The 22,332-nt window shown below is 47.7% G+C and overlaps 2 protein-coding genes across 10 annotated transcripts in view; one reads left to right on the plus strand and one right to left on the minus strand.

Moving 5' to 3' along the window:
• The first annotated feature begins 23 nt into the window (after positions 1-23).
• On the plus strand, positions 24-8,898 carry asb7 (ankyrin repeat and SOCS box containing 7). Of its 8 annotated transcripts, none has more exons than XM_088296200.1 (6): positions 24-600; positions 3,846-3,915; positions 3,996-4,040; positions 4,106-4,293; positions 4,746-5,351; positions 8,046-8,898. In XM_088296200.1, the coding sequence occupies exons 1-6, from the start codon at positions 540-542 to the stop codon at positions 8,174-8,176; spliced, it is 1,101 nt and encodes a 366-aa protein (XP_088152326.1). In that variant the 5' UTR covers positions 24-539; the 3' UTR covers positions 8,177-8,898. The 8 variants fall into 8 exon arrangements, with proteins under 8 accessions (XP_088152326.1, XP_088152328.1, XP_088152327.1 ...); XM_088296203.1 differs by lacking the exon at positions 24-600 and adding an exon at positions 645-1,408; XM_088296202.1 differs by lacking the exon at positions 3,996-4,040.
• A 3,463-nt stretch (positions 8,899-12,361) lies between these two features.
• chsy1 (chondroitin sulfate synthase 1) overlaps positions 12,362-22,332 on the minus strand; it is a 12,509-nt gene continuing 2,538 nt past the window's right edge. Inside the window, exons 3-4 of one of the 2 annotated variants that reach the window (XM_088296183.1) lie at positions 15,664-16,080; positions 12,362-14,230 (exon numbers count right to left, since the gene is read on the minus strand). In XM_088296183.1, coding sequence (XP_088152309.1) covers positions 13,052-14,230; positions 15,664-16,080 — 1,596 coding nt within the window. In that variant the 3' untranslated portion in view covers positions 12,362-13,051. The remainder of the gene's footprint in view (positions 14,231-15,663; positions 16,081-22,332) is intronic. The other variant, XM_088296184.1, reaches the window with a different exon arrangement.

Below are 22,332 nucleotides of genomic sequence, written 5' to 3' on the forward strand. Positions count from 1 at the left end.
GCCCGAAAATAGCTGGGATAGGCTCCAGCACCGCCCTCGACTCTAGCAAGGAGAAGCAGTACAGATAATGGATTGATAGATGGATGGATTATCTGTACCGCTTCTCCTCGAACCCACGACCGCTGCCGTGTCTCACTGTGGACCATCATGCTAACCAGTCGGCCACCGGCCGATCGAACACTCTAAATTGCCCCGAGGTGTGAGTGTGAGCGCGAATGGTTGTTCGTCTCTGTGTGCCCTGCAATTGTCTGGCAACCCGTTCAGGGTTTTAGCCCCGCCTACTGCCCGAAGACAGCTGGGATAGGCTCCAGCACCGCCCGCGACCCGCGTGAGGTGAAGCAGTTCAGAAGATGGATGGATAAAAGAGAACCTTACTCACGTCGATCGTCAGATGACGTCATATGAGAGCGTCTCTCTGCCCCAAGATGCTCGCCTGATTGTCCACAAATGTGATCACGGATAGATTGCTAAGCGAGCTTTCGTGGTTTGGAAGAACTCTGGTCGCAATTGTGTCAGCAATCGGCGCGTAGCTTACAGTCATGGAAAGGAGACGGCAAAGATCTTTTCGACCGCGCCGTTCTTCGTCCGCGCAATCCTGTGGTAATCTTCGCTTCTTTTATTCATTTCAGAAATATTTAAACTGAAACATACTTTATCCTGTCATTGTTCGTAAAAAAAGTTTCCATCATTGACATAATGTGCTTTTCCCCTTTCTCGATACACTGACAACCGATGCGTTCAAAACTTGGGTTTGCAGACTCCGAGCGTTTCCATTCAGCTTTATTTCCACTACTCTTACTGAAAAACAAATAAAAAATAGGTGAATGGATACCAGTCGAATGATAACTCAGACTCATAAAACCAAATGAACAAAAAACAAAAATGCAGGGACATATTCCATTGAAAGTTTTTTTTGGGCTTCAAAATAAATAATAAGGTTCTTCAGTATGTGTTGTTTTGCACAGTAAAAGCTCATTTCGACCACAGTAAAAAGTTTTCAAAGTCTTTCTAAAATGTGCGAACAAGGGCATGAGCACGCGGGTTCGGATGGTATTCTTTCGCTTCGGTTTGCTTCTATTTTTTTCTGCTTTTGTTTGTTGTGGTTGTTTTGTTTTTGTTTTTTGGGGGGTTTCGGCTGGGTTCGGTGACGTCGCTGTTATTCTGAAGTCATGATGACGGAAGTGACGACGATGACGCTTCCGAGACCAGGCAGACTTTTGATTAAAGCTGACAGTTTTGACGCCTAAACCCCTCAAGATGCGCTCGAGTTCGTTGCGTGCGCCGAAGGCCGTTGCAAGACTTTTGGCGCCGCGGCGACGAGAGAACAAAATGCACCGCTGACAACAAGTTTTCTTCTTTTGTTTTTGCCTTGCTTCTGCTCCTCCTGCTGCTGCCTGGACGCTGATTGGTTCGTGAAATGTCCACTCGCCGTGTGTCAACTGTTGTTCCCTTGAGTTGGCTTGTGCTGCTCAAATGCCACACTTTTTTCTTTTTTTGCACAATTGGACGTTGTAGCTTCGTAGCTCTGTATTTGATGGCCACGAGCCGTCCCAAATACAAAAAATGTTCGCGGCTAACAAGTGCTAGTTTTCCTGCACACCATTTGAGCGATGAGTGTCACGTTCGTTGAAATGTCGACACGAAACGTCAAATTGGTCCACTTGAAGCGTCTTCGGAATCTTGCTTGCTGGCTTCGACTGAGCCATGAGCACGCACGCACGCGCACGCACGCGCACTGTTAGCCTGCATGGCTAACGGTGCTCGCACAAAGGACCGCATCTGAGTCCACCAAGTGTGCAAGTGTTTTTGTTGACACTCCCGTTGGGCTGTTTTTGTTGTCGTCGTTGTGTCTTACACAATCATTGGTTGGGGGGGAAGGCCCAGTTATTCACTCGTTTCCAACCCCAGAAAGTCTACCTCATTGGACACCTTCTCACACTTGCGAGTGAGTGAGAGAGAATCCAGTTGCAGTGAGGCAAATAAGTATTTGAACACTCTGCTATATTGCAAGTTCGAAATTATGGGAGCGGGCCTGTCAAATTTTAAACATGGGTGCATGTCCATTTTTTGAGAGAGATGATCTAAAAAGAAAAATCCAGAAATGGCAATGGATGATTTTTTTTTTTTAACGAGCAATTTGTGTGATACAGTTTCAAAAAGCATTTGACCACGTGTTCATGAGCTGGCATTCTGAGCCTCAAAATCCTGTCAGTCCGCCTTTAAAAGTCTACCTCCACTTATCCTGAATCAGATGCACCTGTGTGACGTCGTTAGCTGCATAAAGACACCTGTCCGCCCCGTCCAATCAGGAAGACTCAAACCATTTGAAGCAAAATATATAAATACTCGTATACTAAAGAGGCTTTTAGGCAGTAAAACCTTAGTATTTACACACGCACGGAAACAATAATTGGAAGTTAGTTCTTTATACTAAAAAATATGTTTTTGTGTATTGTGGCAGTTTTTGAGTCAATAAAAAAAATCTCCAAAACTTGTTTAATGTCCAGCTAAGTAATGTTTATATCATTTCATTATTTTTTCCCCTGAACAAAAGTGTGAAACAATGTTACGCTAAGAAACCACGACTCATATGTTCACACACCAAAGGATACCAATTCTTAAATAAATCAACAAAAACTATGGCACAGGAAAAGTATATGTATTTCAAAAATTTTTATTTGAACATATAACTGTTTCCTCAGTCTTTGGATTTAGACGTTTTTTTTTTTTTACTGACAACTTCACATTTTGAGAAAAATGCGCTCACATGGCACAGATGCACATAAAATTTTTCAACCGCCGAGAAGGGTGCGCGGCTTGCGGCGACCTCGACGCTCACTGTTACCTCGATAAGCGGAAATGTCTCGACGAGGCGGTCTGACGTCTTCAAAATTCGAAAATAAAATGACAAGTGACTCTTTTTTTCCATGTTTGTTTTTGCACCACCCGTTATACAAAGCCCACTGCGGTACTGTGGTTGATTTTAAAGCGGTCACTGTACTTAAATACACTAATGTTCATTGGTCAAATTAATTTTATGAATTTTATTAAACCTTAATATACCATCGTATGCACGTCTATACTTATCTAGCTTCAAAACATGTATGTAAAATTGGCTTGCTTTAAAAATGGGACTCGAGCTAATTCTACTTTAAAAGCACACGTTTAATTATTTGTATCGCCGACTATGCTTCCGTTCAATGAATACACTTAATTTGAAAACTAAAAGCCGCCGACAAGTACTAACGCTCATCGTATTTGAGCGTCGAGGTCGCCGCACACCCCGTCGGCGACAGTCACAGGGTCTACTCGAGTTCATTTAGAGAACGAAAGGAAACGGTTCTTGTTTCGGACGTCACCGGTCACGTGTTTTTTCCTGAACGCAGCGCCATGACGACCGATCTCAATCGGAGCGGAGCCCTATGCAAGATATCAACTTTGTGGGATCGCAATGATCCGAAGAAAGGTGAGGAATCGGCCCATGAAGACACGACAGAAGTGCAGGGCGCTGAAACGTTCTTTTTCAGCGACAGATCTAGGGAAGATCTGTGTGGAGGACTGGGCCAGAATCTCTCCTGCAGTGTGTGCAAACCTGGTGAACAACGACGGGAAACGTTTGACCTCTGTAATTGCAAACAAAGGCAAACTTGACCAAATATTAACAACGGTTTTCTCAGGTGTTCCAAAACTTCTTTGCAGCTGTATCACAAAGAAATTGTTAAAAAACAAAATCATACATTGCGATTTCTGGATTTTCCTTTTGTGTGTGTGTGTGTGTGCGCGCGCGCACGCGTGTATGTATTTGATGAGTGTTGGTTAACTTGGGAAACCTTGGTGTATTGCAGGAAATTCAGGCGAAAGCTCGGAAGTGTCCGCTATGAAGAGGAGAAGTTTGTCTCTTCAGGTGGTGAAAAGGTAGGAAAGGAATCTAGATGAGTAAGTGAGTGGAATGTTGTGGCGATTTCAATCCTGAACCATCCTGTTCACATTTGCAGCAGTGGTCCCCAGAAGCACAGAATATTTCACCCCATCTTTCCCTGGTAGAGGTTAGGTGAAAGATGAACATTCCCGTTCCGAAATGTGATGACAGGATGCTGAACTGTAGGAACCCCGAGCACCACGAGGAGCTCCAGATCCAGGCGGCGGTGGCGGCGGGCGATGTGTACACGGTGCGCCGCATGCTGGAGCGCGGATACTCGCCCAAGATCCGTGACGCCAACGGATGGACGCTGCTGCACTTTTCGGCCGCCAAGAGCAAGGAGCGATGCGTGCGGGTCTTCCTGGAGCATGGAGGTCAGCCAACCGTCCTACCGTTTGCGTGTTCGCGGTCGTAAGGCAAGACGCGTTTCCCAGGGCGTTGGCGCACGTTTCACGCCGGCCAATTCCAAGTGTGCAATTCAATTCAGTCCGTCCTTGCGTCGGCAGTCTCACCTTTTTGATCACAGCGCTTCACCGACTTCTCGCCACTTGACAAAAAACACAAACTCGCTGCACCGTTTTAAGCATCTGGTGAATTGCATGGAGGACGGGCGGGAGAGCTGCTATTCCTGCGCTTGTCATAGGAGGAGGGAAAAAAGGAGAAAATGACGGCAAAGTTTATGACAAACACTTGAAGCCAGAATATTCCAATGAAAGCGATATACGGGTGCAGCTGGGACGCCGCTTGCCGCACCGCAGTCGCTGGTTATCATCCAGCCCCAAACCGTCCACGCTGATAATTAATGCAATGGCTTTGTGGCCCTTAGCGGACCCGACGGTGAAGGACTTCATCGGGGGTTTCACGGCGCTGCACTACGCCGCCATGCACGGGCGCGCGCGCATCGCCCGCCTGATGCTGGAGTCGGACTTCTGCGGCGACATCATCAACGCCAAGAGCTACGACGGCTGGACGCCGTTGCACGTGGCGGCCCATTACGGCCGAGACTCCTTCGTGCGCCTTTTGCTGGAGTTCTGCGCCCAAGTGGACCCGCTGAGCGACAAGGGTACCACGCCGCTGCAGCTGGCCATCATCCGCGAGCGCTCCAGCTGCGTCCGGATCCTGCTGGACCACGGCGCCAACATTGACATTCAGAACGGCTTCCTGTTGCGCTACGCTGTGAGTAAGGGAAACCACTCGTACTGTCGCATGTTCCTCCAGCGCGGCGCCGACACCAACCTGGGCCGCTTGGAGGACGGCCAGACGCCGCTGCATCTGTCAGCGCTGCGGGACGACGTGCTGTGCGCTCAGATGCTCTACGCTTACGGCGCCGACACCAACGCCAGGAACTACGATGGGCAGACGCCTGCCGCCGTCTCTGTCGGCATGTCCAGACACAGCAGGCCGTGTCTGGACTTCCTGCAGGACGTCACCAGTGAGTACGCAAACACACCTCAGTGGAAACGAGTGCAACTAAATCTCCCCCGTTAGTTCTGGCCGATATCATGTCCCATTTTTTTTTTTTAAGCAGAAAATCTTTCAAAATTGAGGGATTCTTTTATGCATGGGTACGCGCAAATGAATATATCTATTTTTTGTTTTAATTAGTGACTGGTTTCTTTTATCATTGATTAATTGAGGATAAGCGGATCAATCGATGGATTGATGTTTCCAGGTGTTCTTTAGTGTGAAACGCAGATCTTTGTGTTGAGCAAAATTCACAAGGCATAGATGGCACGGCGTGCGGAAGTTTGAGGACTATTTGGATCTGGTCTCAAAAAAATTGCAAACTGATTCTGTTACTTTGGAAAGCAGTGCTTATCATTTGTCACTATTTGTGTCAAAACAGTAAGTGAATCTTAATCAATTCACGAGGGAAAAGTCAAGTGTTGATGACAAAATAATGTTTTTCTTTTTTTGTTTGAAGTCACCGTATGAATAACCTGTTTTTGACTCATGTTGGCAAGTACAACGCTCCCTATTGTGTGACGTTGCACAATTGTTGTTTATTTGCTCTTGTTTCCTCATCAAACAATGTCAAATAAACAACAATAATGGTTAATCCAAAAAAAAACTTTTTTTTTTTCCCCCCATCAATGGAGTCATCGACAGAACGATCGATTCTAAAAATATTGGGTAGTGCCTGACATTGCAAATGACAAATTTTGGTTGCGTTATCTAGACCAGTGGTCCGACAGCACCGGGTTGCGGGTTGGTGCTGAGCCTTTGGCCACTTTGGACCGGGCTGCACAAAATGAAAGAAGAAGAGATCAAAACTTGCAACACTTCACGCTGAAAAAAAAATTGGATTCTGAAAAGTGACATCAATAATGGACTCTTGAGCAAGGTTATTTTCATTCATGAAAACTCAACGAAATAAGTCAAACTAAACATTGAAAAAATCAGTTTTGTTAAAAATTGGCTTCCGTGCGACAAAAATGGTAGAATTTAAAAAATAAAATCAAATTAAAGTGGAAATGCATTAAAAAAAATAAAAAAATAAAACTTATCATTCAAGCAAGAAACGTCACAGGTTTGGACAACAGACTGCAAAAATGTACAAAAAAAATCAATCAAGGCACACCAGCCATGTGATTGGCTGAGGCTGCATTGCTGTAATCTTTTCGTGTTATTTTTATTTCTTTTGGGATATGAATGGCACGAGAGAGGTTTTGTGTTCGTCTTATTTCTTTGTTTCATTGTTTACTTGCGTGCTGAGATATTTTTGCGTGTGGTGACCAGTGACATACTCTCCCCTCCCTGACGTTGTCGATTCGATGTGTTGTTGGCATGACATCTCTCATTGGTCTGAGGTGATGCTTCTGGCAAGCGATCACTTCTTCACACGAGTACTGGCAAACTAGCAGGCGCGGGCTAGCAGGCGCGGGCTAGCAGGCGCGGGCTAGCAGGCGCGGGCTAGCAGGCGCGGGCTAGCAGGCGCGGGCTAGCAGGCGCGGGCTAGCAGGCGCGGGCTAGCAGGCGCGGGCTAGCAGGCGCGGGCTAGCAGGCGCGGGCTAGCAGGCGCGGGCTAGCAGGCGCGGGCTAGCAGGCGCGGGCTAGCAGGCGCGGGCTAGCAGGCGCGGGCTAGCAGGCGCGGGCTAGCAGGCGCGGGCTAGCAGGCGCGGGCTAGCAGGCAGGCAGTAGAAGTATTAACAACAGAAATAGCGCCCTCAACTGGTGTTGATACGGCACGTCTTTTGGCCGGAAAAATACGGTAACACGAAGTAAAATGAGCAAAAATGTCCTTTGTTTTCACCTTTGGCAATTGACTTAATTTGCGGTCGATTTCAAGTGTATTTCTTTCAATATTCAGCGCACGGCTGTTAGCCGGAAAAGAAGAGGGTCAACCAGTCAGCCGGGAGTTGTAGTCCTCTTTTATTTGTGTCGCACGGAAGCCAGCCGAGTCATCAAGCAGCAGCCAATAAAAAAAGAGCCAGCCGATGACATCACTCCGAAGAGACGAGTTGACGTGTGGCTTTGGCTGGAATGGCTCATTTTGCGCTGAAATGCAAGCTCATTTGAAAACATGTAATTCACTCTGCAAGGGGAGTCCCGATTCGCGACATTTTCCACTTCCACTCCAATCACGATATTGTGGCCGCGAGGAATGATGCTGCAATGTATATGTTTAGTTTGACTTGTCAGCAGAGACTTGATCAAGTTGTACAATTAAAACGGTAGATGTGAGAATATATGAGCCTTTCATTCCAACATCTTTGAATCGTAACCATTTTCAATGCCAGCGTTATCTGACGGATTTTGCAAGGCCCGCAGAATATTGTGTTCCAATTTGATGGATGCCTGAGCGATTGCCGAAGGCGGAAAAGACAAAACACGTGTGAGTTGCAGCAATCCCATACGTTGTTTAGCTCGCGCATTTCACAACAGCAACAATGACGCTGTGGACGGAGCGCGTCCGTCTGCAGCAAACGTCCAAATCTGCTTTCATAAACATGACAGTTGCCAAGCCAACATTTTTTTGCAGAGGAACACATGTTGGCGGCCTGAGGATTCGGCACTTCTCGTGCGCCGTGCCGCATCGTGTTGAGAAGGCTTTTCTTTTTTCTTTTTTCTTCTTGTCACCCCACAGCGTGCATGGTGAATGTGCTCATGTTGTGTTTTTCCTCAGAACGTCCTCGGAGCCTTCAGGACGTGTGTCGCATCAAGATCCGCCAGTGCGTTGGCCTGCAGAGGCTTTGTCTCCTGGAGGAGCTTCCCATCGCCAAGGTCATGAAGGACTATCTCAAACATAAGTTTTAAGCACACCGCCGCCACCACACGCCGAGAACGAGTACGAAGAAGGGACGTGGCTCGCCTTCCCAATGTTTGTCTCGCTCGGTCGTCTGCCATCTTGCTGCCACGCGGTGCAAAGTGCGACTCGCCGCTTGCTGGCACAATGTGAATACCTTCCAGATATTTTTCGAACTTTATTTCAACACCGCTCGTATTTAAACACTTGGTGTGCTTGTGCGTGTGTGAATGGAGAAACTTGAGTTGTGAAATGCCACAGAAAGCTTTTGTTTTGTTGGATGTTGAAGATGAACAACAACCAGTTGTTTACTTCTTACTGGCTGTTGGTCACCATGACAACACGAGCCGAGCGTGTGTCATTAAGAACCTGCACATTTCTTCACAATAAAAGACCACTGCAAGTGGCTTGTTTTATTTCACTTCTGGCTTTTTTTTTTTTTTTCTGAGCCTCTGACGTCCACCGAAAGGCATCTTGAACAGTGCAGAGAGAAAATGTCCCCCCCCGCAGCATGACACCAAATGGAAATTGTTGAGTCGCTTATGTGACCCCGGTGCGACTCTGCTCTGCTACCTCAAGGGGGCGCGCTTACAGTAATTTGCTAAATGGGAGCTCCATTGAGTTGCGCTTCTTGACATATCAGACATTTCATCTCATCCACTTTTTTAGAGGGCGGCGAGCGACCTCCTGAATGTTCGTGCGCGCGTGTCAATAAAGCTACAATGTCAACTAATTGTATTTTTGTGGGTGCTTTTTTTTGGGGGGGGGTGGGGGGTACAAGTAAACATGTTGAACGACATGGCGAAGAAAAGGCAAAAGAGCCCGTAATATTCTACATCATATGGAAACGAGGCAATTAGTTACGTGAATTTGTTTGTTTTTTTGGGGGGGGGTGGCGTTACACCTGGCCAATAATTTGAGTTTTTTTCCTATTGATGAGCTAGAAGAGATTTTTCACTCTGTTTATTATTGCTGCCTGTTTTGCAAACTTGAACATTTCACATTCTGTTGAATCAAAGCCGTCTTGAGCATGTCTCTCTGGCCACATTGTCTACTTTATCGTGATAAAGTCCTTCAATTGGGTATCTTTTATCTATTAATTTTGGACAAATTAGGACTTGAAAAACGCCTTATCATGAGGACTATGGCCACGTTCCCTCCGCTCGCCAAATGTTTCAGCGGAGTCACTAGGACAGATTCCAAACTCTGCATTGAAAATCATTTTACTTTCATTGCTTCTAACGTCCACAAAAGGTGATCAATTGGCACCAAAATTCGCATGGACATCCCCACCTCTGACCCCTTCAACATATCAAAAGGATTAACCTCTCCATGGCTGATTGAGATGAGAATGAGGAACTGGAAGTGAGCAGAGCTACATCAACGTAGGCTGGGAGGCCCATGACGTTCTGCTTCTTTGCTGATCACGGTGAGGACGCACGGCAACAAAGCACCAGTCGGGATATTAAGGCAGCGATTTCAAGATTGATTGTGTAAGCCACAGGTGTCAAACTCAAGGCCCGGGGGCCAGGTCCGGCCCGCCAAGGCAAATCATGCACGACTTTTCTTGCCAAAATACCAAATGTTTTCTTTGTTACGAATCACACTGTTAAGATTAATAGCCGGAAAAGAAGAGGGTCAACCAGTCAGCCGGGAGTTGTAGTCCTCTTTATTTGTGTCGCAGGGAAGCCAGCCGAGTCATCAAGCAGCAGCCAATAAAAAAAGAGCCAGCTGATGACATCACTCCGAAGAGACGAGTTGACGTGTGGCTTTGGCTGGAATGGCTCATTTTGCGCTGAAATGCAAGCTCATTTGAAAACATGTAATTCACTCTGCAAGGGGAGTCCCGATTCGCGACATTTTCCACTTCCACTCCAATAACGATATTGTGGCCGTGAGGAATGATGCTGCAATTTATATTTTTAGTTTGACTTGTCAGCAGCGACTTGATCAAGTTGTACAATTAAACCGAATAACGGTAGACGTGAGAATATATGAGCCGTTCATTCCAACATCGTCATTCTATTTCTAATCGGAGTTATTCATTAATTGTGACCTGTTAGTGTGACCTTTTTATTTCAGCCTAAGTGCCTTTGTTGAGCATGCACCACGTTTCATTGGCTGACCAAGGTTTCCATGGCAACGTCCGTTGATTGGAATTGAGCAGGTGATTCTCATCAATGAGGCCGCAACTACCAGAAATGAAAACGTACGTGGTAAAAAAAATTTTATGAAACAGCATAAAATGGAACTTGGATGTATGTGAAATGCATGACGAGGGAAACATCTGCTCCAAAATAAAATTGAGTACACTATGCACACGCACACACCCATGCACCTCCGCCGCAAAAATGCTGCTCAGCAAAGAACACAACACACCCCAAAAGTGGAAATGTGCGTCATTTTGAAAGCCGGTAGTGGTCACCGTCAGTCTGTCACTAAATTTCCGTCAATATTTCGGGGCGGGGCCCAGTCCGTCCCTTGTCGGCAACAGAAACAGCCGGTCGTCCTTGAGAGCATAATTTCCCAATTTGTGTAATAAAGGGGCGATTGAAATGATTTTGTATCGATTGGGCTGCTTGTCAGGTGTGCGGCACCTGACAAGTTGACGTGACAATCAGAAGATGCTGACAACCCCGCCCGCTTCACATAAACTTGGCTTACGCAAAGTTTCCTTTTCGAATAAAAGCTTGAAGTTGTTTTTTTTGCATGGAATGGGTCACAGGAAATTCAACAATGATGCCATTTGGTGTCAGGATTTACTTCAATATTTTCCACAAATTGGATCTGGTTAAAATGAAAAGACAAATAAGTGCACGTGACATTTTGCTACCAGATGGCGCAATTTAACCGTTCCAGTTGCCGAGCTTTATGCCACAATTACGTAAGCGTCATGTGAAATACCGCGTACAAAAATGGGCTGATTCTTTTTTAAAATATTTTTTTCCTTTCCTAATCTTTGTTCAACCATGCAGCTTTTGTATTCAATATGTGCCATAGTTGTTTGTATATGGATATTTTGAAATTTATGAAGAAGACGCAAATGCACAACTCCGAGCGGTGACGTTTGCTTATTAAAATAAGTAAATAAAACAAAGAAAAAATGTTGATAACGGCATATAAAACAAGAGACAACATTTTGGAACCAAACAATTGTATTTGAAAACAAAAAACTTGAATTATTACAAAAACAATAAGAGCTCCATGTTCAAATTCAGAAGACCCTTCGATCGACTGTGTGTCTTCCGGGACGTCGTACTGTTGTAAAATGCGATTGGACAGTAAACAGCCAATCAGAATCAGCCTTAATAATTGTGGCACAGTTCAGTTCGTAAGTGTAAATCTGTTTTGTACGGTAGAGGAGAGAAGCCGAAAGCATGGCGGGTGTTGTACACGCGAAAAGATATTTTGGTAAGTACAAAACATGTTTTCGTACGCGGTATTTTACATTACGCTTACGCAATTGGGGCTTTTAGATTGCGTACACGCAAAACTATTTTTTATGCGATATTTCACATGAGGCTTATGTAATTGTGGCATAAATATAACACCATTGTTAAAAACGTCAGGTTGTTTTGTAGTATGCCGTTGTAGCACCCTCTAGTGGCTGTCATGTTGACATACTTGAATTTTAGATGGGCATGTTTTTAGCCACCTATTTTAGGACCCATGAAAAGTAACAGACAAGGGATGTAGTCCTTCTCTCCGAAGCCATCCAACCACAAAGTGTGCGTGCATTAGCCTAAGCCATCCAACCACATCCATATCGAAACAAATTAAAGATTTACTGGACCAAACTGCTTTGATTATTCCTCATCTGGACAATATTGTGTTCTAACTGGACATACTGCAGCGGTTATCAACTCCTGAAAATCAGTCCTACAAGCAAATATTTTACAACCATAGTTTGCTTTTTTGTTTCCCTTTGAGTTACTCCTGCCTTTGGGTCATCTTCCACGTAAAACTTTGAGAAGATGACGGGGACTCATGACAATATGAAGTGTTTGAAAATGCTATTGAGAAAAACAGATGAGAGCGTCCAAAAAAAAACTCTTGCACGCTGCTGCCATCGTCGGCCTCCGTCTCCGTTTTGGGCAAAATTGAATGCTTACAGATTCACGTGTGCGAGTAACGAGATGAAAACTTTTTTGGGAAAAATCTTCAGAAACATTTCATCAACCACAACAAAGCAAATGTTCAAAAATGTCACCCACTTTATTTTGTAAACAGAAAAACATTCCACTTGGACAAAAATTAAATCATAAAAAACAAACGGGGAGCAAGATGGACGTCATTCTGTCTCTGTTGAAAAAAAAGTTCAACTTTGTGGGCTCGGTTTGCCAGAAACGATGTCGGCTCAGCAACCGAGCTCCCCTTTAAGATTCTTGGCAAGCCAAACGTGCGGCCGGCGGGTCCTTGGCGAAGGTCAATAAATTAGACGTGATATCCGGGAACTTGTCGTTAGCATTGGGACGAAAAAAGAAAACGCGGCAACACCTTGACTGACCGGCGGAAAGTTGAAACTCCAATTTTGTCTTCATGGAATGCATGCGCGTGTGTAACATGTATGTAGCATGTTCCCCAGGGTCACACGTGCAACTCTCTCCGGACCCATTAGCAAAAGCAATCCTTTCATCACGCCATGTCCGACCAAGCTCGCTCCATTCAACTCCTCGGTTCCATCCAGCCGTCACGTGTGAGCATCCCATTGCGACGTGTGGCACTGGTGGGAGTCTCTTCATTTTGTGTTTGTGCGTTTGAATGTTCGTCCCCAAAAAAAACAAAAAAAAAGCCAAAAACGTGGAGTCTAACCCTGAGCCCAAGTCAAGCCGCCGGCATCACCTAACATCAAAACAGCAGCGCTTTGTGGCCGTGAGCAAAGAGAGTTACATAAAAAGTGGGTGCATAGTTGAGGCGTTGGCCTTCTTGTCCAACCAAAGCTGAGCCAGCTGGCGGACGGAGCCCCTTGAGGAAGCCCGGGACCCCAAGCACATCTTGTACTGCTTGGGCTCCAGCTTGGGGTCGCAGGTGACCGGGTGGTGCACATGCACGATGCCCGGGTCGCTGCTCCGGAAGGGCGCGGCGCCCGAGCGCAGGAACTTGTCAAACAGGTCCACGTCCTCCAGCCCCCAACCCCGTATGGACGTGTCCAAGCCCCCGGCGTGGAGCAGGTCACCCTTGTGGGCGCACACCACGCCGAAGCCAAAGTTCCTCCACAAGCCCGTCTTGGCGGTGAAGGCGAAGTGGTCGGTGCCGGCGGCCGCCCCGGCCCCGGCGGCGTACACCACCTCGGGGTCGTACTGGCTGAAAACGACCGGGAAGTAGGCGGAGCGGCCCGCCGCCGCGTTGGCCCTGCAACGCTGCATGAAGTCGGCGGTGAACAGGAGGTCCACGTCGCAGTAGAAGAGCAGCGAGCGGTTGGAGAATTGCGCAGAGCCCACCTCCAGCGCCAGCGCCCGCGAGAACGGGCCCGCCACGGCTTTGATCTCCAGCTCGGCCCGCGGGTACTTGATGTGGTACTCGCGCATCAGCTCCACCTGCTTGACCCGCTCCGTGGTGTTGTCGGCGCTGAACAGCAGGACGAGGAGTTTTACGCTCTGTTTGGGGATCAGGCACACACGCTCCACGTTGGCCATGAAGCGCGCAAAGACGTCGTAGCGGCCCGACAGCGGTACCAGGATGTTGACCTTCTCGTCCCGGCCGGCGTCCGGACGCCGGCCGGCGCCGGCCGCCAGCTTGAAGGGGACCAGCATCTTCAGGGAGTCGAGCGACAGGAAGGAGAGCGAGTCCGACTCCCGGTTCCGGTTGATGTGCGCCGCCAGGGCGGCGCCGTCCACAGGCCGCTCCTCGCGGAACTGGACGCGGCTGAAGGTCTGCTGCAGGTAAGCGTGTCGGCGCACCGGCACCGTCAAGCTCTTGCCTTTGTGCTTCTTGTAGAGCAGCAGCAGGTCCAGCACGTATTCGGCGCCGTACAACGGGTTGACCCGCCGGTAGCCGTACTGGATCTCCTTGAAGTCGATGATGCGGCCGCGGGTCTTGGCGTTGGCGTTGATCATCTCCATTACCTGCGGGAGAACATTTGGCAACGTCACAACCACAGCTGGCGAGCCATTTTGCCGCCTTAAACGGCACGTTTGAGGAAGTAAGCCTGCTTTTGTTCCAAGAAAGCCGTCAGTAGCCGTCCGTGTCGACATTAAATGACGTTTACGGCGCCGGCCACCGGGGTGGTTGCTCGCCGCATTTTGTCTTTGTACGATGTACGTGGGCATTTTTTTTTGCTTTCTTTTTTAATATCAGCGTAATTGAGACCATTTGCAATAGCTGGAGCTGTAACAAAGCGCCTTCCATATGAACTAACACAACTGTCAAGCCAAACCCGACTTTGGCATTGACCCATCTTCTATACAATCATGGCTTGGCCTTTCATTGGCCATATGATTCATTCAAAGTAGGCGTTTTTCAAGCTTCACTTATTTCCTAATTTCACCAAAATAAATAAAGGAAAAGAAAACGATACCTCTATTTCAGTTTCCTGATCAAAAAAACGTTTGAACTGAGCTCATTGGTGAAAAACGGGCCATCTCGAGTGAGCAAAGCAGGCTTACTTCTTTCCAAAAGAAAGGCGACCACTGAAAAGGAGGGACGGCGAGCCCTCGCGGCGTGCACGCGGGGCCACTGTCGAATGGATTTCGTGACATCGAGCGACATGATGAGCATTTTGAACGAGCCAAAAGACGCGCCGTATCAAAGGACGCAGCACCAGTTGAGGGTGCTATTTCTCTATTTCATACGTAGAAAGGGAGCGCCGCACTACGAGGCGCACGTTGGCATGCTAGTTCGCGCATGCTAATGGCTGTTAGTAGCGGCGCTTCAGCTCAGACCAATCAGAGATGTCGTGGCAACACGTCTGATTGACTACGGCAGGGGAGGGATGTCGCTGGTCACCGCACTCCTTCGAGTCACGGTTTCAAATCAAAACCATAAATATCTCTGAACGGCGTACAAGCAAATCATGAAACAAAGTTAACACAAAACATGCATCGCTCATGCCATTCCTATCACCAAAAGAAATAAAAAGAACACAAAAACAGTACTGAGGCATGATCAGGTTCGAAAGATGCGAGTGGTGTGCTTTGCAGTCTGCGATGTTTCCTTCTTGCAATAACATGAATGAAAAGACAGACCACGGCATTGTGGAAAAAAACATTCACAACATGGATTAGTCACACTCAATTTGAAGCATCTCAGACTTTGGCCAGCAGTGGTCGATATAATAGGCGCGTCGCCTCGTTTGTTTTGGGGGAAATTAGAGACTTCAAAGTGCGAAAATACGGTATTTTTGATGTCGTGACCAAGATTGGTGATATTCTCTCACTTTATTTTGGATTCAGCCGTAATTTCATGTTGTTCGAGACCTGATGTCATTATTTCAACTTTTTGGACGGCATGCTATATATTGGCAAGCGACGCTATCTTTTCGATTCACGGGCCCGCCAACCTGCATGACGACGTCGTCCATGGCCTGGCGCTGCGCCGCATCAGTCCCGCGGCGGGGAGGCTGCCCCTCCCAGGCGGAGAAGAGGTGCCTGGCGGTCAAGAAGTCCCACTCGAGGACGTCACGGCGACGGCGGGGGCGAAACCTCATGAAGGAGGGGGGCGCCCCCAAGCGCCGGTCCTCGCGACCCGGCTCGGGGCTGCCCGGGGGCGTCATCTGGAACAGCTCGCGGTGTAGGCGCACGCTGCGCTGGCGCAGCGTGCCCATGCGCCTGCTCAGCAGGTAGGCGTGCAGTCGGTACTGGTAGGACGGGTTCTTGTTGGGGTGCAGCGTGATGGCCCTGTGGATCTTGCCGCTGCGCAGCTCGCGGATGAAGCCTTTTTTGTTGGGCTCGTAGTTCTCATAGAACAGCTGCTGCATCTGCAAAGCCGTCGGCACAATGAGCTCAAAAATGTCAGTTACATCATTTCATGAGGAGAAACGGAGGGATTTTGCTCCATTCGTGACACTTAGGGTGTGTGCGCGCATGTTCCCCCCAAAAAAGAGCAAGTTAGGCCCGCCGGCAACCGGAAGCGCCGCGCTGAGCGAGTGCCGTGTGCAAAGGCCTTCATGTGGACGCAGCTGTCATTCGCAAGCGCCGGTTTCCACGCTCTCAAATATCGGCCGCCGTCAACACCAAATGCGTCTCTGGCTGACGGGAGGAAATCTGCCTGGCAACAGCTGTCATCCGTTGTGTTCCCAAGCAAACACGGGCGGGTCCAGACATCACACCCGAGGTCCAAATTAAAGCCTCCTCCAAACATGCCCGCCTGCGCCAAACTGACTTCTTTGCTCCCTACTTTTTTTCCATTGATTTTCTTTTTATTCTAGCCGCGTTGGCGTCAGCGCCGCCCAGGCAGGGAAGCAGTTGGAAGACTCGCGTGACTGGGAAAGGCCTCGCTCGCAAAACCGCATTGCCGCGCCTTCCCCGATATGCGCAGCGGCGGACAAACGCTCGGGGAGACGCCCCGTCACTCGCTTCAGATCATCGTTGTCTTTTTCGGTTGCCGTGCGAGCAAACGCAGCGACGTCCAATGAAAATAATTTGCAAATTGTTTTCCCGCACGTAAATGAAGTGATGGCGATGCCGCTGAAGGACAACAACGCATGAACACGAACAAGCGATTGTGAAGCCTGCAAACGCTTCCCACTTCCGCAAACAGGTCGGGTGAGCGTTGCACGGCTGGTCGCCGTGGGAAAAATGCTCGTGGGCGATATCTTGGAGTTTGGTGCCTGGGAGCCTCGCTTAGTTGGACTATCAAGTGCGTAATGCGGAAAGGGGGGCCACGGATGGCCTCAAAAACGAACGGAGAACTATTAGACGTGAGAAAAGTCGAATTGCCGTCATCACGTCGGCTCTTTTTTCGCAGAGTCCGACGACACGTGTTCGTAACCCGGCGAGGCCCGGGACGGCACAGGAAGTAGGAGGATTTGAGAGAATTCCTCCCGCCTTATGTCTCGCTTTGATCCCAGCACCCGAGCTGCGGTCTGACGCCGCCAGCTGTGCGAAGACGCTCCGGCGTGACGCCCGCCTCTCAGATCGGAGCAGGAAACAAAGACAGAGCAAGCCCGAAGGAACATTGGGCGCCCCTCGTTTCCACGTTCCATCCGACGGAAACTTGGAATGTTTGGAAGGCCGTTGCTATGCGGATGACAGTCAGGTCGACGTCCCGCGGAGCATTAAAAAGAGGCCTTCTCCTCGAGACCTCAGAGGAAACCAAAATCTGGATGTCGCTTCGTGACTTGAATTTTAACGAAAAGAAGACAGAAGTTCCGGTGTTCGGTCCCAGGGGCTCTTCTACTTTCAACGCTGTTGACCTTTGCCCTCTGGCATGGCATCTGAAGCCAACAGTCTCCAACTTGGCTTTTAAACTGGACGGTGACTTGAAACGAGATCGGCAAATCAGTGCTGTTGTTCCATCTTCGGCAGCCGGCGAAAGCGAAGGAAGCCCCTTTCTTTCCAAACAGGAAGCCGCGCCTCGTTTCCACGTCGGCTCGATTACCGCCACGCTCTTGACTTTGGAGTCAGCCGGTCCGGTATTTCTGTTCGCCTTCAAAGCCAACTGGCCCGGCCCCAGCGTTCCTCTCCGAGCTCCTCCACCCTGACCTGCGCACCCGCCCGCCGCTTCAGGTCGGCCTCAGGACCAAATGAAGCTGGAGTCGCCGAGGACGAAGCGCAGCCGGTTCTGTTGCCGGACTGTCGCTATGGAATGACCTTTGACCCATTGCATGTGAGGCAAGGCCCGCCCCCTCTCCGTCTACTTTTAATACTTTTATTCTTTAGCTTTTGACTCAACATGAGACTGTCGCTGTTCTGCTCTTCTTCTTCTGGCACGCACTGTAAAAACTGTTTCCCGCTCATTTCAATGACTTCATCTGGAAAGCGCTTTGTGACAGCTCCAGCGGTTGTGAAATGCGCTATAGAAATAGCAGACAGGTTTTTTTTTCAATTTGATTTCATTAAAACGTTTTCGGTTTTAGTTTCCATTGACTAAAATAACCTTGTCTACAAACACCATGAAGTGATGGTAAGATTGTTAATCTAAGTTGTAAAAAAATACAAATAAAATCAAAGAAAAAAAAATAAAGGAAAAGGCATACAAATTGGACGGCCAGCCGGCTTGTTGTCGCCCCGTCTAAATGTTCCCACGTTCCCGTCTCCAAGTGACTCCAGTTCCGCTTTGCAGTCATGACTTACAACTTTATTTTTGTCCTCTCCGAGTTCAAAGGGAGCCCACCGACTGTCTGCAACAAATGTCTTTGTGCTAAATAACCAAAGTGGCGAATTGGCTGCGGGCATCGCAAACTTGCTGATAGTTTTGAGGCGCATCAACTCATTTTGTGGTCAACTTGTTTGTGGCAGCCCTACTTCAAATTTGCAACAAATGAATGGATTCGCACGCACGTAGAAGAAGCTCAGGCAAGCGCCGACTCGCCGATCTCGTGTTAAATGACTGTCCGGTTTTAAAGCCAAGTCGGAGACTGTTGGCTTCAGGCAAGATGCCAGAGGGCAAAGGTCAACAGGGTTGAAAGAAGAAGGGCCACTGGGACCAAACACCAGATCTTCTGTCGTCTTTTTGTTGAAATTCAAGAAATGAAGTGACATCCAGATTTTGGGCAGGCCGAAAGTGTTCTCAAGAAGCGAGCGTCTTTCTTGCTCAGACGATATTTAATGGGAAGCTCCGCCGGGGCAGATGACGAGGTAGAGGCGGCTCGGATGTCAGCAGTGAGGACGGGAAGGAGTGAAGAACCACGCAGAATAATCATTTTGTAGATGAAATGAACATATCATGTTCCGGGCACCGTTAATAGGGTGAAAAAAAAAAAGAAATTAGAAGCCAACGACCAGAATTCATTGACAGGAGTTGGATTGCAAGCGACTTGGATTGGATTCTACGTGTGGTCAAAATGCAGAACTGGCTTGCAGTCAAGCCATTGAACACCTTAAATGAAAACTCTGTGGTGTTTTGGGAGTTTAAAAAAATGAAATAAATCGCTGCGTACGTGTGGGTTTTTATTTTTGTCGGACGCAAAGTGCACTCCATTTAGCATTTTTTTTTTTGTCAAATTGGATTTTTCTTCCGTTGAACTATGGCATGTTTTTTGGGGAGGACTGACGGACTAATGACGGATGCACTGGTGGACAGGTGAAATATTGTGATGGGAGCGCGCTTAAAAGAACACGACAGAATGACGATGACGGTTCGATTGGCCGACCACCGAAATGTTGCTTTGTATAGTCAACTATTCTTATTTGTTAAATTCTAAATTATTTTTTGGGGGGCCGAAAATATTTTTAAATAAAACCTTCAACTTTGCATTTTGCCAAAACACAAGACATTGAATAGAAAGTAAAAGGCACAAAAAAACCTTTGACAGCGTTTGTGCAACTACAACAAGGAAGATTTACGGCGCCGCGTTTAGAAGCTTCGAGCGGGACGAAGACCGACATTCCTTATACGAGTGCAAGTTTTGGAAGTGTTCACACTAAAATGAAGACAGTTGAAATGGCAAACTACGTTCTCATTAATTACAATAAAAGGATTTGAAGGTGAGATAACTGCCAAAAACAATTTGAAGGACCGTCTACGCCATGTGACGGTTGACTGCTATTTCCTCAGAGTGACAGTGGAGCAGCTCAAGTTATTGCCGCCCGCGACTTATGCTGCACTTCTAGTCTGCCAGGAGGGGGCGCTGCGGCTTCTCCGCCACGGAGAGAAGCTCGTTTCATCTCAGAGCTCAGATGCGCCAACATGGCACGACGCGCCGGCCATCTCTGACATGGACGCAAAAGAAAAACATTTTTGTGATGTTGCAAGACACGCTGCCAAGGAGTGGCCGGCGTACTTTTAGGACAAGACACCCGTGTGCTGGCACTAAGACGCTAGGCCGCTAATCCGCGCTAATTGGATGCTGGCGGCTTAGCCGCACCGCTGGGATGTGGGTCAGGAAGGTTGGCGCCTTGGGGAATGTTAGCGGAGCAGCTAGCGGCAAATGCCAGTTGACAGAGTAGACGAGGTCAGTGCGAGTCGAGCGCACCGCACGGGCGGGAAAGACTTGCCGCGCAATTTTCAAATGAGTCATGAACAGCGCAATAATCCTCATCCTGTGCAATTCCAGGTGTCCAAACAGATCCTTCCAAACGTTTTCTGACAACTATTTGGGTGGACTCGGCATTCATTTCAAATTGTCCGATCTATGTCGTCCTGCGCGAGAAGCTGCCTGATTTTCCTCGCGTCGAGGCCGAAGAAGATATTTGCAAACTTTGGAAAACAACCGACAACGATTTTGCCGCTTTTCTGACATGCCATGGACCAAACCAGGAACTGATTTCCAAAAAATGAATGTCTATTTAGTCGACAGCAAGGTTATTATAGTTTTGACGTTTTTGTTTTATTTATTTTTGACTTTTTATTTCCAATTCCGTTAGTTTCAAGAATAGATTTGATAGCTTTCAATTCGTTTTGAGTTTCTAGAGAAAACGCTCAGGGAACAGATGAGTTTGTATTAGTTTCAGTTTTTTTGTACTAATTAAAAACTCCAAAAAAGATAACATTTGAAAAATGCATTAACTCACTCACAATTCAGGTATAACCATCAACAAATAAAACAACAGTCCACTTAAACTCCAGCTGAGGTTTCATTATAGCCACTTCAAAATTGAAAATGCAGATGAGACACAAGATACTTTGCGAAACTTTGTGGTTATAAAGTGGACACGCCCGCGTTGCAATGCTCGCTTTTTGGGACATTTCAAAAATAAATCAATTTAAAAAATGACACCAAGGAAAATCTTTTCATGACTTCCTCCACTATTAACGTGACCGGTCGTCCAAACAACTCGACTGGAAAAAGGAAAACTTTTTGAGAGGGGGGGAGCGCATGAGCTTACACAATTGCGGCGCACCCAATCTTATAATTGTTTCTTTCTAATTGGTTCCAGTGACAGCAAAAGCAAAGCGGCTGCCACCGAGCAAATACGGCCCAAAAGTCAAACATTTCCTTTGTGCTCTGGAAATTCTATTGTGGTCACTTAGGGTGGAAGCTTTTGAAAAATTATTTAATATGAACTATTTATTTTTAAATCTGACAATTGAGCCAAATTCTGACTTGTTCAATCACGATCCAGAGGATTGCAGTGCAGAACTTTCTGAATGCCATCGAGTGCCACAGTCTCGCAGACGTGCCACTTTCAATAAACCAGTTTGTCATCGGCGATGTGGCGAACAATTGCGCTCGGTGTTCCCAGGATTCAAACAAGGGTCCCGTGATAGCTATTCACGTGCAGCTGCCTTCTAATCTCGTGGAGGCTTTCTGAGGGAGCGACAATAAGAATGCACGTGAAAATTTGCAGCAAAGCGCACGTTTATTTGTGCATCCGTTTTTTGTGCGAGCGCCTGCTCTGTCAAATTTGCAACAAACCAGGAATTGAGTAATGAGAAGAACTGACAGAACCTCCCCAACAGGTTGACAAATGTTTGCTTTGCACCCTTATCTTGCTACGAGTTTGGGCGGTACCGCCGGTTTTTGTCATAGTTGTCGCCGCGTGTCTGGAAACAAAACATTGGGGGGTTTCAAGTTGATGCAAAGTTCCCTGACCCCATTGGGAGGAATGACCGGTGTGGCAGGTTAAACAAAAAAAAACAAAGCTACAAGCAACAACTCAATTGAGGATGTGGTGACAGGTGTGCTGAGCTAGCGCTTGCGCCATTTCAGGGCGGGTCACAATTTCTTTGCAGCTGACACCTGCCAGCCAACATGCAGAACCACCCATTTTCTGAACCGCTTCTCCTCACAAGGGTTGCCGGTGTGCTGGAGGCCATCCCAGCTGTCTTCGGGCAGGAGGTGGGGCGAACAATCGCAGACAAACACCCCTCTGAGCTCACATCTAGGGGCAAATTTGAGCGTCCAATCAACCTGCCATGCATGTTTTTCGAATGTGGGAGGAAAGCCACGCAGGCACGGGGAGAACACGCAAACGCCACATGGGAAGGCCGGAGACGGAATCGAACCCACGACTTCTGCACCGCGAGCCCAGAGTGCTAACTAGTCGCCCACCGTGCCGCCAACGCAAAACCATTCGGAAAAAAAATCAGAATAATAAATAAATAAACTGACAGCTTGACGCAAACT

This window comes from Idiotropiscis lumnitzeri, chromosome 5, assembly GCF_059441095.1.
Source record: "Idiotropiscis lumnitzeri isolate Australia: NSW breed Sydney's pygmy pipehorse chromosome 5, RoL_Ilum_1.0, whole genome shotgun sequence".
Lineage (NCBI taxonomy): Eukaryota > Metazoa > Chordata > Actinopteri > Syngnathiformes > Syngnathidae > Idiotropiscis > Idiotropiscis lumnitzeri.

Coding starts and splice junctions, on each gene's coding strand:
- asb7 (XM_088296200.1), top strand. CDS start 540: ATGGAAAGGAGACGGCAAAGATCTTTTCGACCGCGCCGTTCTTCGTCC. Junction 601..3,845: donor TTCGTCCGCGCAATCCTGTG/GTAATCTTCGCT, acceptor GGTGTATTGCAG/GAAATTCAGGCGAAAGCTCG. Junction 3,916..3,995: donor TCTCTTCAGGTGGTGAAAAG/GTAGGAAAGGAA, acceptor TCACATTTGCAG/CAGTGGTCCCCAGAAGCACA.